Genomic DNA, 15,885 nt, shown 5'->3' with positions numbered 1-15,885 from the left:
CACAAGTGGCCAAAATCGGGGAACGGACACTAGTGGCCAAAATCGCGAAACGGCCACCCTCTTTAGTATGCCTTTATCGATTAAATGGATAGAAACGATACAACAGAGAGAATGGCATCGCGTTAATTAATGTAAAACAAATAGTACACCGAAATTTACATAAGGCGGAAAAGGTAATGCTTCTGACCAATTTTAAACCTAACGATAAAAATCGATTCAGTTTTTTGTAAGGAGATCTTCCTTATTACCCCTTAGCCCTTACAATGCTTTACTGATAAGGACAAAGACGAGGTTGACGATAAGTTGGATAACGATCTTGGCCGACATCCAGTTATCTTGACGTCACGCCTGACCAATTACGCATAAATCTGATCACTAATTGAAATTAGATTTCTCGATGAAGCTGCTGTCACGAAACTTGCCTTACTAGGAAAAGAGGTTCCGTAGGTTCCAGTTCAAAACACAATTGAAAAAGTTCCCAATCTATTTTTGTTTCAGCTATGCTTTCTCATAGGGCTGGCTATCAGCTTCTTGCCGTTTCTCAGCGTCTGCTGCCAGCACTGCCAACTCGTGGAATCGCGACAAGTTTGTTAACGTCGAAAAAATTCAACTCTCCTCTGACACCAGACGAAGTACCCAGAGCAGCAGGATTTCCCACAATGCTACGCCTTCCTATGCAGTCTACAGCGGATGGTTTGGATGCGTGTTTCCTCGGAATTCCAATGGACAACGGTAGTTATGCCCATCGAACTGGAGCGCGGTAAGATGAGAAATAATTTTGTGTTTCCATCGTTACGATTTGATCAGTACAGGACATCAGTCGTGGCATCTCTTTTTAAGGCAAACCGCACGGGCTCATCTAGGGTTTTCCTTGTAAGTAGATAGGAAAGAACATTAGGCATAGACAGTGAATGAAAGCAAACTGATATCTTTATGGAGCATTTTTCCTTAAAATTCCGTGACCTTTCTAGTATGATTCGAATGTAATGGATTATTGTGTTCCTCAGGTATTGCGTGACTGATAATAAGTGTCGCGTGTCCCAAGCCTAGTTTTTCTGGCACGCGTTCAATGCCGGTTTTGTGGTAGTGCGACGAGATAAGTTTTCTCCGGGAGTAATCTTGGGAGGCAAACAGTGTGACGAGACTAGCCGTAAATCATGATCTTAGGAACATCAGTAGATGGTGTGCAGAGAATTCTTTACTCATAAATCTCGAGAAGACAAAATTGGTGGCTGTTGGCTCAGCACAACTTCTTAAGAGGCTACCTCATATCTCCTTAACTCTGCTGGGCAAACCTATCTCACCAGTTTCGTTTGCTAAGGATCTCGGGGTATATGTTGATCAATATCTTAACTATGATGTGCATATTACTAAAACAGCCTCTAGTTGCATGAACCAGTTGGTACAGATAAGAAGAATTAAGCACCTTTTGGATAAGAAAACACTTTTATTACTTCTAAAAAGCTTTGTTTTTAGTAAATTGTTTTATTGTTCCTCAGTGTGGGGGAACACATCTAAGCGTAATCTACACAAACTACAGTTGGTACAAAATTTTGCTGCCAGAGTTGTATTAGGTTTAAAGAAATTTGACCATTTCTCTCAGCGACGGAGATCTCTCAGATGGTTAGATGTTACAGAAAAGGTTTTATTTAATGATTTAGTTTTAGCATATAAAGGTGTAAATAGTTTAGCTCCAGACTATTTACGTAAATATTTTGTTAAGCGTTCAGCAGTTCACAATAGGAACCCAAGGGGATGTAATGATTTTGTGATCCCCCGATGTAGATTGTCGATGGGACAAAGGGCATTTTATTTTCGCGGCCCACGGGAATGGAATGGTTTACCTGACAACATTAGGAACACTAAAGATATTGATATTTTTAAGAGGAAACTTTTTAACAATATGTTCTATATGTAGTAAATTTGGATATACTTTGAATGATTTTAAATACATTTGATTTTAATTAAATTACAGTAAATACCGTTAGTTAACATCGTGACCGAAAAGCCCTGTTGAAGGGAGTCTCAATAAAGTATGTATGTATGTATGTATGTATGTAATTTGGGATTGTTTTCTTGGCAATTTTTTCAACAACGTTCTGTTCAACCACGATGTTATCAATAAACTTTTTTCAAACCCCGGCCCCAAAACCCCTTTCCTTACCTCACGTCTCCGCTAGAATCACGAGTATCTACTGGCCCGGACCAGAGAAAATCTGGACTGGGGGGAATGTAAAGTTTACTTCAATTTAATTTTCTTCTTTTTCAAGCATGGGTCCGCGACAAATCCGCTGTGAATCTTGTTTGCTGCGTCCTCACAACACACACACGGGTGCTGCACCTTACGAGTCGCTGATGGTGGCGGATGTTGGTGACGTATCGGTCAACGTTTTCAACATTGAAGCCAATATTAATATCATACACCAACATGTTGCCAGCATTATCAGTGATGGATGCAAACCTCTGATCATGGGCGGAGATCATACTATCTCATACCCAATTCTAAAAGCCATGAAGGTTTGCTACATTTCTTAAATTATAAAGTGGTATTACATCGAAGTAGTTTTTAAGGCATTTTTGCGAAATTTTGATTTGTTTTCAATATGATAATGAGTTTTTAAGGCTATGGTCCTTTATTTATTATTCTTATTTATTTATCCTTTACCCTTTATTCTTTATCCTTTATTTATCCAATTTTTTCTTTATTCTTCATCCTTTCGTGTTACTTTATTGTCTTCAATTGTCTGCGTTCTTTGCAGGAGAAATACGGTCCCGTAGGACTTGTACATCTTGATGCTCACCCAGATACATCCAAAACCACGTTTGGAGAAAAAATTTCAAACGCCACGCCATTCCGCTTGGCAGCTGAAGAAGGACTGCTGGACTGTGAACGAGTGGTCATAATCGGTCTGCGAGGGTCTGGAAACAGTCCCATTGACTACGAATATGGTAGAAACCTGGTAAGGACTTACTTAATAACTTCTCCTTCTGTGATTGGTTGCAGAGGTTTTCGTACTGATCTAGCCAATCAGACCCGAGCAAAAGTCTCTTTACCTAGTGATTAAAGCAGGTTGGCTGTTCAAGTTTTCACTGCATATTAACTTTTCAAAGCAACCTTCAAAAATAGTTTTACATAAAGTTTAGGAAAATATTTATTTGTTGTAGGTCTCAATCAGCTCTTAAAACCCTAACTGGGAATCCACTGGTTAGATTGAAGAGAAGGCGATTTAAATCAGTTTCAGGCTTTGCGAAGTGGAGTTATTGTGAAATGAATGTAGCATCCAGAGAGAGCTCTCCTTATTGAGCGTCGTAGCTATAGAACCCAGAAAGGTACTACAACAGCCAGTGAGAAAGAAGACATATATTACAAGTACACGAACCTTAAGCAAAACCAAGCACTCCACCTGAAGCGCGGGAAAACTTGAATGACTGAGATGCAATTAGTTTTAGGGCAATTGTCATTTGAGTGTCGAAAGTAATCCGTGATTCGTTGACTTCGTTATACCGTTTGCTCTATGATTGGTCCAGAAAACTTGTGCTGCTCTCTCAGATCAACCAATCAGGTGCAAAACTAACCCAAACGTGACTTTGTCGCCCACGCTTTCCCGCGCTTTCCCGCACTTTCCCACGCTTTCCCGCGCTTTAGGCAGTTTGGTTGTTTGTACTTTTAGTTCTCATTGGCTCTTTAGGCCGGGTATTTTCCTTCATTCTGATTGGCTGTTATTATTACTTTGCTTTTGATTTTACGGCAATCAATGGAAAAGAGCTCTAGTTTTGCATCTATTTGATTATGGGGATGGTGCGATTTTTCACAGAGTGAAGTAAAAGAAAAGTAAAGCAATCTTAGCTTGCTGTCGACAATGAATTGAATATTATCTTATCTACCTTTTTAATTGGTGTTTCCTGTTCTCGCAGGGTTTCAAGATAGTTCCCGCTAAGTACTGCTGGTACAAATCTATGGCGCCTTTGATGGCGCAGGTTAGAGAACTTATGGGAGACGCACCTGTTTACATCACTTTCGACATCGACGCAGTGGATCCTGGTTATGCACCTGGAACAGGTCTCTATTTCTTTATCTTTAGATAGATTGTTGTCATCACGAAATAGCTATTATACCGGTGATAGAGCTCTTTTAGATTGATTGCCGTAAAACCGATACTAAACTGATTGCGACAGCCAATCAGGAGAAAGGAAAATACCCTTATGAGCAAATCAGAATTTGAAGTAAAAACAGGCAAACACCAAAAGCGCGGGAAAACGCAGGCGACCGTTTTACATCTGCACCAATCACAGAGCAAATTAAGTGCAATCCCAGATTACTTGCGAAACTCGATTGAAAATTGCTGTATATCTACTGTAAGGCGGACGTTTCGATATTTAATTGAAAGTTGGGTCATATAATCTACTGAACGCAACGATGCGGTGGAGAGTATCATACCTCGCTACACCCCGAAGAAAAACGCCTTTTCGGTCGTCTATGTTTAAATCAATCCTCAAGTCGCAAAGCTACGACTTCTCATTTCATTGCATCTTTACAAATGCTCTTACCTATCAAAAAAACTCGGGTTAAACAGCCATTTCATAGCACCATCCCGCTGATAATTTTTCGGTTGAAAAGCATTCCTGTCTAGCTTGAATGGAATCAGTAATCAGTCAGAATAACTTTATTTCCTGTAAGGGACACACGAGATTGGAGGTTTGACGTCAATTCAAGCCTTGGAGATAATTAGGGGCTGCAGAGGAATGAAAATCGTTGGTGGAGACTTGGTAGAGGTCTGTATAAACCCTTTACACCCAAACATCATGATGCATATTCTCCATACCGTTCTCTATACATTTCCCAAGGTGCTGACGAGGAGAATTTGTCTAACAATCAAGAGCTTCTTTAGTTGGTGATTATTTCCTCTATTCTCGTGACCTCAATGTTTGATTTGGGGGCGATATTGTAAGGAAAGATTAGATAGTAGCAAGAGTCCATTACCGATGACTGGCCCCTGATACCAGTCACTCATAGAGGTTAATAGGTCAAAGAGTTTCTTGTGTAATTAACTTACAGTATTAGCGTACCATTTTGTTTGTTTCTGATATCCAGTGCAAAAGGGACAAATTTCCATCTCTTATACCGCGCGCCCCTTTTGGCCAATCACTTTTAAAAACAAGAGAGTCCATGGGACATCTGTTTTTAAGTTGGTCGACCAACAGGCCCGGATCACATGATACCCAGCAATGAGGGTGTAGCTTTGCAATACACAACCAACAAATAAATAGCCTGGAACAATGTCGGTTATGTGTTTTTGGTTGTAAATAGCACGTTGTAACACAAGGTTTATCTCATTCCTGCAGGTTTCGCCTATGTTTGATGTACAAGGAGCAACTTCGATCCTCGCTGCTAATTTTCTATTTGAGATGCTGTGTGTTTTGCCGGGAGTAGTTTACAAAGATCCACCTGGGTCAGATTTTGAGTTCTGAGCCCGAGAGTTCTACAGATTTCAGCTTTGTTGTCAGGCCAGTATTGCGTGACGAACACACGATAAGAATCTGTGCCTAATTTATTGCAAATTATTTTCGTCAAAAAAAAGAATAATGATAAACCATTCAAAGCTTGTCAAAATTCAATAAAATCTGTGAAAAATAAATGGAAATAAGTGTTCGCGTTTTATTATCGTGGAAAAGTTTTAGCATATTCCTTTTATCTAGATGTATCCGGTAGATAATGTCATCGTGCTTTTAAACGAGCAGGGCTGGAAAGCCAGGATAGATTAGGGTTTTTCGTTTTCCCACGGACTGGTTGGAAAGAATGGAATTTTAATTTAAATTCAAACAAAAGACATTACAGATGTCGAACTGGTTTCTTCAGTTCTCTTCGAAATTTATTTATCTCCTGTTTTTATCTGAAATCATGTAGGATTTTGCAAAATTTGCACGTGCAAACCACAAGTAAGTTCAGTCCAGTCATGAGCCGCTACTGGATGGATTCAAATTTAGCCACGGCTGTGACCCTTTCACTTTCGAGACCTAAAAAAAGTTCCTTACACCGTCTGGACACTTTCTTTTAATTTGGGCTCCGAGAAGTTGATTTCTAATCAAACAATATCCTTCTGTTGACATATTTCGTTTTTCCTTCGCGCTTTTTTCATAAAAGTGTGGTGGTATTGTAGGGAGATATTACTCTTTGATCATTCCTGGGACTGAACGACGTAGTCAATTAACTTTTGCTTAGTATGCATCAGTCTACGGAACTCGACATGGCCCAAAATTTGCCATTTTCCATTGCAAATATACTCCGTGCAGACTTTCCCGATCCGTCACGTATAAGCAAATTACCTCAGATTGTGCACGAACAACGACATAGAGAAAATCGGGGAACTCTCTTTGAAACAAGAAACCAGTCTCTTCGAGGTATTCACTTCAGCTGCGATGAAGAGAGATTTTTTGGTGGAAATAATGAACGCAGCCCTTATGTGGATGGACTGGAAAACTGCATAAAATTTCCTCAATCTGACTTTGTTGGAATTGAAGGACAGGAACAGAGCAGTTTGAATGGAGAGCGTAAAGGTAGCTAGCTATCAATGATAAAGTAGGGTTTATATCGGTAAAAGTGCATTTGCAAGAAACAGAATCACTCTTAACGCGCGCTATAAGTTCAGTGCGTTCCTGGACTTCTTCCACTTTTTACTAAAGAAATGATAAAGACCATAGCTAAACGTCTTTTAACACCCTTAAAAGAACACAGGTCACTCAAAACGTCAGACTTGTCAACGAACTTGATTTGGCTTTATATTTTCAAGGTATTTGAAAATTGCTTTTATTAATGTTCCGTTTTGGGCCGTATAACAATTGATCACGACCATTTCTACGCATCGTGTAGAAATCTAGGAAATTTTCTACGGAAAAGGACAAAACTGTATATCAATTTTTTTTTAAAATAGAGGTATTGCCTTGGGTACACCCCCAGCAAGGAAAAACTCTATAGAAATCTCTCCCGCGGGAGAGTATTTCAAGATAACAGTCCATAATTAGAAAAAAAAAAGCATCTGGAGAAGATCTATTAATGTAGATAATGATTAAAAATTAAAAGGGTACTTTTTAAACTTTTTATTCCTCCAAAATGCAACAAGTCTACGTAGCAGGCGTACCGGGATGGGCGAAAAATCACGCGCGAAAAATCAACAGCTGTCTTCAATCGCGCGCGTGTGTTAAGTGCATACTCGTTGTGCTCCAGTTGCTTAGGTTAGTTTGCATATTACGGGTAAGTACTTTCATTTATCATCCTAGGACACGGCACCAAGAAGAGTAAGGCTCAAAATTCTCCAAGAGGTCGCAAAACACTTGGACGAAAATCGTCCACAAGAAGACGTACCAACTTCTCACTAATGCAAGTGATGTATCTGAAAGACACATTTTCTCGTCAACATTACCTAACCCGCAATGAACGACGGGTTTTGGCGGATGCGCTAGAGCTTAAGGAAATACAGATCAGAAACTGGTTTCAAAACAGGAGATACCTGTTGAGGCGATCAGAAGTAAACCAGACCAAACAGGTTACAGCAAGAGTTGGACAGAGGTAGCACTGTGCTTACTTGGAATGTCTCCGAAAGAAAAACTGACAAGGAGACAATGTTTAATTGTAAGAAAAAAAATAAGGATTTGATAGAAGTCGCATTTTTGTAACTGAAACATTAGTCGTAACTTTTCGAACAACATGATTCTGGAGTTAGTATAATTTATTTTTGAGTCGTTGAAACTTGTGAAAGGGTACAAACACGATATGAGTGTTAAAGTTGGGTTCATGAATCAAATCGCTTTTTGGCCGACATTTGTTTATAAGTTAACCACTTGCTACAAATATATGGTAGCCAATCAGAACACAGGATTCGCTTCGTCTTGTCCGCGCGCGCTGCCAGCTGTAATAAAGTTACTTAGTATAATTTCAGAGCTGAGCAAAGAGTTTCCAGCAATCTGATTGGTCGAGCAGTTCTTTATATGACGCTATATAAATCGCTCCACGCGGTTTATATAAAATGTTAAAATAAAATGTTAATAAATGTTACTAAAATGTTATGATTTTAGAAACTTCTCTGTTGTTCAGCTCTGAAATTATGCTAAAACAATTATTCGCCTCGGGTTCGGTGAATATTGTCGAATAATCCCCTCGACTTCGCCTGGGGGATTATTCGACGATATTTACCTCGTCTTCGGTAGTCCCATCAAAACTTGGGTGTGGTCAACATTTAGACAGGTCGTTGTATTTTCGGATGGTGCCGTTCCGATATCGGAAGGTTTCGGACCGCTCTCGGATTCGCAAGGGCAGGAGCGGCTGCACACCTCCGCTTTGTTTTCGCTCACTCTGCTGAGGGCCTTAGTTTCCAGGCGAACTCGTTCCACAATTCATCAGTGACACACGCGGAAAGCAGAGACTAAGAATTATGTATCGCTCAAGCCGTGTTTTGCGTTTTTTGGTTCGTTCAAATGCACCGAGGCTTCAAGCCCGCAGTATCACCGTTTGTAGTCGTTTTTCAAGAGATTTCAACTTTCCGATGAGCCCAAACGACATGCCGCGTGCGGGTGGAATAGCTTCAATGCTGCGACTCCCTGTGGTAGCAACTGCCGAGGGATTGGATGTCTGTTTTGTGGGAATTCCACTGGATTCGGGAACTTCGAATAGATCCGGAACTCGGTGCGTATTTTGTTGTTGCGTTACGTAAGTTTGGTGGGTGCCACAAATCCGGTCATGTTAAAACGCAGACTGCAGACTGTGCAGACCTTGCAGACCCAGCAGACCGTGGTCCCCTTAACAAAGAGTCTGACTCGCACACACTATAGTCCTGATTAACGTCTAACTTTATTTGCTAAATCAAAGTGCTTATATACATACTGGTGGCTAGTTTTTACGTGATTAGATATGCGAGGGAAAGGCGTGTATCTTCGTTTGTAGTAAACACCTGAATTCGAACGTGACCATAATGCTTTGTTGTAGTCGACCCTATTTACCCACGTAAATCCTGCCCTGTCAAGATTACACTTTGCACATTTTTGGTCACGTTTCAATGCGCTAGGATCACGCTTTCCTCAGTTTTACTACACCTATCGTTAATTTTTTATGAAAAGTCGTAGAGGAGCTTGCACGAAATGTATGAATCAATGTTTCATCTTTATGGCAATGTCCTATCAAAAAAATTGCGTACAAGTGTATTGGCACGATCTTATTTCCGAGTAAAAGTCGATTTTAGCTTGCAGCACTTTATTTACTGTAATATTCTTTGGGTCGTGTTGTGAAGATCTTGGTAATTATTTGCTTCGTCCATGCAACCCATTTCTTACCTCTAAATCAGTCATTGGTTTCCATCTTCAATACAGAAAGTCAACAAAAGTATATGACAAAGCTAAAATTTATCTCAACACAAGGGCAAACTCAAATTTAACCTTCCCTCGTGGATCTCCAACGTGCTCAATAATTTTGAGCCAAATTGTTGCTAGGTAACCTGAGCTCCAAATAACCTCATAAAACTACGTTATGTGGTGTCCAAAAACTGGACACTGAACATGTTCCAATGTTACCAATAGAGTAAGGAAAAGGTGAAAATCACAGTTAAAAAAGGGGAAAAAAACTGAAAAGTACAAAAAAATTATGGTCTGCATGGTCTGCAGTCTGCAGTCTACGTTTTAACATGACTGCACAAATCAGTCCATAGGGAGAAGATTTCATGCAAATCCTTTCTTTTGTTTTATACAAACAAATAGTGAAATGTGCTCATTAATCCAGGCAAAAGTTAAAGTGAGTCTCCATACGCTAAGAGTGTCACAATTCCAGGCAAGAGTTCCGTGTAACCCCATACATTAATTATGCATAGAGTGTTGCAAAAAAACCTTTCAATTTAGTCGTTATGAAATGGAATGCATAATTAATGTAGGGGGTTCTATGGAACTCTTTCCCAATTCCCTGCTTTATTCACCATTATTTGTCGCGGAAAGATTTCTATGCAACCCAATACTATTCTAAAACAAAGCATTTGGTAATCAAAGATTATCAAATTTTTTGGCTATTGTTTTCTCTTTTCTCTTATCAATTAATATTTGTTTGTATATGAAAATGAAATGGAGAGAAATGTACCGAAATCTCTGCCCTTCCATTCGCCTTGCCATGCCAAGAAGCATTTAATGAATAGATTTTAAGTCAAAAAAAAAAAAAAACTGATCTATGATCTTAGCATAATAGAGAAATTTGTGGATAGGTGGTTTGCACGAGACATCATTGCCACCATGTTGGTGGACATAAACAATAGATATCTCATTAGCTTCTATTATTCATCCACCAGCATTTGTTAGGTAAGCTGACTTTTGGAGAGAGGTGACAGAAATTTCCATTCATCAATCAACAGGTGGAAGTAGAACTGAAAATTCCCACAGCCACCTTATAAAATTTTGGAGTGATTGGTCTAAAAGAATGGAAAAGCAATGTTTTCTTTCTAGCATCAAATATCTATTCCTTTTTCTGTAGCCTTGGCCCAAGACAAATACGAGCAGAATCATGTTTGCTTCGCCCTTACAATAATGCCACAGGAGCAGCTCCATTTGAAACTCTCATGGTTGCCGATCTCGGTGACATTCCTATCAATACATACAACCTTGCTGCAACTGTGCAAATCATCCATAAACATATTGCTGCAATTGCTGGTTATGGCTGTATTCCTCTGGTTTTGGGAGGTGATCACACTATTTCATATCCAATTCTTCAGGGAATCAAGGTCAGTAGACTGATTCAGGGAGGGGGGAGTGTGTGTATATGTGTATGTATGTGTATATGTGTGTACACCTGCCCGCTTTTCTTCCCTTTCCATTAATTTTCTTTACCCAAAATAAGAGGTCCAGGCTCCCCCCCTGACCCCTCCCCAAGATCTGCTAGTGTGATTATATAGGAATAAAGTTTGGAAAAAATTCTTAATTTATTTCTTTGAGCACCCAACCCCAAATTAGTGTCCAACCTGCAGATAGTTTGTTTTGTTTTATTTGTTTTATTTTTTTTGTTTTAACGACTTTACCGGTTGTGACTAGACACAGAAGGGTTAGTGCGAACAGAACACAAGGTCCATGCGAGGCACCACCCCTCCCCCCAGTTCACCCTGGATAGACATTGCACAAAGATAGACCACAACACCGGGCACTACGTGCCCTACTCTTTTCGAGGAGTGTGTGGGTTCTTTAACGTCCCACAAATTTAATTCACATATAAGGGCTTGTGAGACGGGACCTCCATTTATCATCCCTATCCGAGAAGACTAGAAAGTCTAACCGTTTGCAGATATTATTATAAAGGCAGCACTTTCTACTCAGTTATTTAAAGACCCTGAGTGTTGGTCTGGCCAGATTTGAACTCTCGACCTCCCGCACAGCAGTCCGGCGCTATACCAATTGAGCTAACTGGGAGACAGTTGAAAAGGGGAAAGGAAAGTTAAATTGTAGCTAAATGGTAGTTAAGTAGGAAAAGTTAAATGAGCCATCCCCCCCCCCCCCCACCAAATAAAAACTAAAGTGCAGTATTAATTATTACTTCTTTACTGACTGACAATACAATCTCTAAATTTGCTGACAATAGTACATGTTCCTGTTTTGTTACGTACTCTTTATTGTTCTTTGTGCAAAACTAACTTACAACTTGCTAAAAATAATGAAAATTGAATGAGCTCCCACGCTCAGATATGTGCCCAGCCCCAGGGCAATTTCGGAGAGGGGTGCTGGGGTTGTGCACCCCTCCTTCTAAGATGACTTGCGGCTTTCTTGTCTAACTAGTATTTAGTTGAAGTCAAACATGATATGAGGTTAAAGAATATGTATTAAATACTGTTTAAAATGTTGGTTTGGCACGGACATTTTCAGTATTAGCTCTTTTATTCATCAGAGCAGACATCAGCCATCTCATTCTTTAGTGGTGCAGTTGCTGCTAGGAAAAATTCATGGATCCATCCTTGTAGCTTCTCTCGAGATCCATAAAATTGGTAATTGCCTATGGTGCTTAATAAAGTAAACGTGGTATTTGTAAATTGTATCATCAATTGTTTCCCACTTGATTCCTGTTTTCATTTTTACAAATAGGAAAAACATGGACCTGTTGGTTTAGTTCATATCGATGCTCATTCTGATACAAATGATGTCATGTTTGGAGAAAAAATTACCCATGGAACGACATTCCGTCGAGCAGTTGAGGAAGGGCTGTTGGACTGTGAACGTGTGGTACAGATTGGTTTGCGGGGTTCTGGATATACTGGCAAGGATTATTCATGGGCAGAAGATCAGGTATACAATGGAAACAACACTAATAACAAAAAACTGAATGATGAAGGAAAAAAATTTTTGGCTAACTGCTCAGTGAAGTTGTGGCGATAGTACTGGTTTGAATCTGACTACCAAAGAAGTGATATGAAGTTCAAATTTGTTAAAGATTTTCACATTTTGAATTTAAATAAAGGAAACAAAGGATAAAAAATTTTGTAAAAAAAGCACAAAATGGTTATCAAAATCTTGATTTAAAGATGAAATTCTTTCTACTACTTATTAAAAATGTATAAAATATTTTTCTTTTGCCAATTTGCACACAATTTTATGCATCCATCATTGTCATCATCATCATTATCTGTCTTTTTCATCTTGAAATTCCCTAACCCAACATTAAGAAGTGTGTGCATTGTTGCTCAGCAACTGACAGAGATCTTATATTTCTAACAGGCATAAGAGGATCTGCTTTCTCTACCTTGCTTTATATTATGTTCAAAGCTGGTTAATCCTGCAGGGTTTTAGGTTGGTGTACGCTAAGGACTGTTGGCACAAGTCTTTGGAACCACTGATGGCTGAAGTTCGTCAGCAGATGGGAAGTGGCCCAGTCTATATATCTTTTGATATTGACAGTTTGGACCCAGCATTTGCACCAGGAACTGGTAAGAATCTTACGAGTCACATATCAAAAACTCCTTGGTTGCATAATTTAAAAAGAAATTAATTTTCAACATAAAAAAATACCTGTTTTTCTCAGTGTGGAAGCATCATATTTCACCCTTGAGTTATTACAAACTTGCTGATTCTCCTGTCTAAAGAGAAGGGATGTTAATTTTGCTCTAGAAATGAGACACTTCACCTGAGAAATGAACTACCAGGCAAAAACTCTCTATTTGAATTTGAGCAGTTAGAAAAAGAAGCCTGAAAAATTCTTTCACATTAATGGATTAGAACCTATAACCTTTGTGACACCAGCATGATGATACTTTACCAGCTAAACCTGAAAGCCACTCAAGCCACCGGAACTTTATCTGTGTTTTGTGATTATTAGGAACCCCAGAAATTGGGGGCCTCACCTCCATACAAGGCATGGAAATTGTCAGAGGGTGCTTAGGATTGAATATTGTTGGTGGAGACTTGGTTGAGGTAAGAATATTTTCTTTTCATCCTGGCTACCCCAACTGGCCTGCTTGATAACGAATAATTTGGTTATTTCAACTAAGTTGAAATTGTAAATTGGCCACTGGAAAGAGTTAAAAAGCTGATGTTTAGAGCGTTAGCCCTTCGTCAGAGATAAAGAATCAGCCTGCCCCTAAAATTCTAAAAGGAAAAATTTACTATGGTTAACTTAGATTACAGAAAAAGCAGCCAGGTTATCTGTGCTTACATGAGGAAAACCAAAAAGTTCTTAATAAATCTGAAAATTCTTTGGTAAAATGTCCATTGAGCTAACCACCTCCCAGTTAGCTCAATGGATAGAGGGCTGGACTGTTGTGCGAGAGGTCGAGGGTTCGAGCCCCAGCCGGACCAACACTCAGGGTCTTAAAATAATTGAGAAGAATTTGCTACCTTTCTATAACATCAAGAAATGGTTAGATATTCTAGTCTTCTCGGATAGGGATGAAGAAGTGGAGGTCCTGTCTCCTGCAGGGTTAGGGGCAGGAGATGTTAACTTCCCACACACGAGATTACTGTGTGATGGATGTCCTCCCCTGGGGTGGGGTGGGTGGGTGTTTTAGAGGGCCACTAGGGAGAATACTTTCAAAAGTAATTGGTGTCACCCTCTTAAAATAAAGTTTATTATTATTACAAGTCATGTTTTTTTTGGTATTCTTTTATTTAGGTCTCACCACCTTATGACACAACTGGGACAACAGCTCTAACCGCAGCCAACCTGTTGTTTGAAATGTTATCTGTTCTACCTGGGGTAATTTACAAGTCATGAGATGCACAAGTGTGTAAATTGAGAGCTCCTCTTTTGTATTGTGTAGACATAATTTTGTGGACAGATAGTATAACCAAAGACCTGTAAATACTTCTTACTAATATCTTACTTATTGAATTCAAGGTCTGCACTGTAAGTTAAGGACTAAGTCTTTTGTGCTCCAATTTCTGGCTTTAGCGCAAAAGTGAAATACAGGTTTCTAAATTGTCCGAACATAGCGCTCATACTGTAAATCCTCTTATAAGCTCCCTGGGGGGGGGGCTAATTTATTTTAGGTACTTTGGGGGGGGGTGGCTTATTAGAGGGGGGCTTATTAATTTAGCCCGATGTTCACTACCAGGATACAAAGGGTATGATATTGTACTGTATTTATTCAAAATTTATTCTCATTTTGTATTTGTTCATTTACCAATTTGGCTGAGTCAAAATCCTCAGTAAAGTTAAACTTAAGTGCATGATGCTGGAAGTCAAGCAGCTTACAATACAGAACTCAATTTTTATGATTTAACTATCTCAATGAACCTTGTTTAGCCATGTTATATTTTTAACATCACTCTGTAATTTCCATCTATCGTAGTCTATTAATGCCAACATGATAACATCAATCAATCAATCAATCAATCAATCACCATACTGGTAATCAATTTTAAATGAAAAACCAAAATTACAGTACTATAATATATTTGTCATACTTACTGACATGGAATTTTATTTTGAATTTTTGTTTTTTGAGGGGAAGAAGTGGGGGGTGCAATAAATTTCATCCTCTAAAGAGGGGAGGGGGGTTGCCTAATAGAGGATTTACAGTGTTAACTAAGAGATCTGATAAATGTAAGTTACCTCTTCTATTTTATTAAATGTCAGACAAAAAGTAACATTTAAAAATGTGCTTGTTTAATGTATTCTCTAGTGTAACTTTATACAAAAATACAGGTATTTTGGGAGCATAGAATGAAGACATGAAGCATCTTAAATTTACCGCTCCACACGCAATGATAATGATTGCAAGGCTGGGGTCTAGCAGTGCCCGGTGACCCTGGCGCCTTACTTTTGCTCTTGGGTGACTCAGGAATTTAGTTTTTCCATAAAAAGCATATGCTGGGCACCCTGGATTTCACAGTTTCAGAGCACTGGGCTCCATTCAATTTTCCTTAGAGCGCAGCCTTGTGATAGTTATAACGAAGATTATTAAAAACTGGATCATTGAATAATGCAATTCAAGACTTTTTATTGGCTTAGCCATTATGGTATATGAGCCAATATACCATAATCTACAAATATGGTAAGCGTACACGTCGGGTTAAAATTAAAAGGGAGCTAAAAGATTTAAGATTTGGTAAGATTTGTCTAATATCTTGGGGGCGTTTTTAATAAAACAATTAATCCACTCGTGCTTGTTGGATATGAGATGATTATAGCTAACTCGGCACTACGCACCTCATTGGCTATCTATCGTCTCATATCCAACGTGCGCTTGTGGAATAATTGTTAATGATAATAAGGTTGACGCTGGTAATGATAGGTTGTCATGACAATGAATAGTAGTAACAGTAAGAATTATAATAAAAGACATGCATTGATGTGAGCTTTCTCTGTCATTAGTTCTCCGAGATCCTCTGGTAAACTGCTAAACAAATTCCCTCTTTACATCTTTGCAAGTCATTCACAGTATG

At 39.1% G+C, this 15,885-nt stretch overlaps 2 protein-coding genes across 3 annotated transcripts; both read left to right on the top strand.

The window, feature by feature from the left end:
* Positions 1-374: 374 nt before the first annotated feature.
* Positions 375-5,636, top strand: LOC111335839 (agmatinase, mitochondrial). Of its 2 annotated transcripts, XM_022941841.2 has the most exons (7): positions 382-438; positions 515-760; positions 2,271-2,517; positions 2,760-2,960; positions 3,916-4,060; positions 4,679-4,773; positions 5,344-5,636. In XM_022941841.2, exons 2-7 carry the CDS (start codon positions 660-662, stop codon positions 5,467-5,469), a joined length of 915 nt encoding a protein of 304 aa, XP_022797576.1. In that variant the 5' UTR covers positions 382-438; positions 515-659; the 3' UTR covers positions 5,470-5,636. The 2 variants fall into 2 exon arrangements, with proteins under 2 accessions (XP_022797575.1, XP_022797576.1); XM_022941840.2 differs by having other exon boundaries at positions 375-760.
* Positions 5,637-8,315: 2,679 nt separating this feature from the next.
* Positions 8,316-15,797, top strand: LOC111335834 (uncharacterized). Its single transcript, XM_088744839.1, has 6 exons — positions 8,316-8,677; positions 10,499-10,745; positions 12,091-12,291; positions 12,785-12,929; positions 13,319-13,413; positions 14,111-15,797. The coding sequence occupies exons 1-6, from the start codon at positions 8,427-8,429 to the stop codon at positions 14,210-14,212; spliced, it is 1,041 nt and encodes a 346-aa protein (XP_088600965.1). The 5' UTR covers positions 8,316-8,426; the 3' UTR covers positions 14,213-15,797.
* The last annotated feature ends 88 nt before the right edge of the window (positions 15,798-15,885 follow it).

The sequence above is a fragment of the Stylophora pistillata genome, chromosome 14 (assembly GCF_964205215.1).
Source record: "Stylophora pistillata chromosome 14, jaStyPist1.2, whole genome shotgun sequence".
NCBI classification, from domain to species: Eukaryota; Metazoa; Cnidaria; class Anthozoa; order Scleractinia; family Pocilloporidae; genus Stylophora; species Stylophora pistillata.
This window is presented reverse-complemented; position numbering and strand designations above follow the sequence as displayed.

Bases quoted from the DNA above. Each gene is read 5' to 3' on its own strand.
- LOC111335839 (XM_022941840.2), top strand. From the start codon at position 501: ATGCTTTCTCATAGGGCTGGCTATCAGCTTCTTGCCGTTTCTCAGCGT. The intron at 761-2,270 runs GTAAGATGAGAA...TTCTTTTTCAAG, and splicing joins GCCCATCGAACTGGAGCGCG to CATGGGTCCGCGACAAATCC. The intron at 4,774-5,343 runs GTCTGTATAAAC...TCATTCCTGCAG, and splicing joins TTGGTGGAGACTTGGTAGAG to GTTTCGCCTATGTTTGATGT.
- LOC111335834 (XM_088744839.1), top strand. From the start codon at position 8,427: ATGTATCGCTCAAGCCGTGTTTTGCGTTTTTTGGTTCGTTCAAATGCA. The intron at 8,678-10,498 runs GTGCGTATTTTG...CTTTTTCTGTAG, and splicing joins TCGAATAGATCCGGAACTCG to CCTTGGCCCAAGACAAATAC. The intron at 10,746-12,090 runs GTCAGTAGACTG...TTTTACAAATAG, and splicing joins CAATTCTTCAGGGAATCAAG to GAAAAACATGGACCTGTTGG.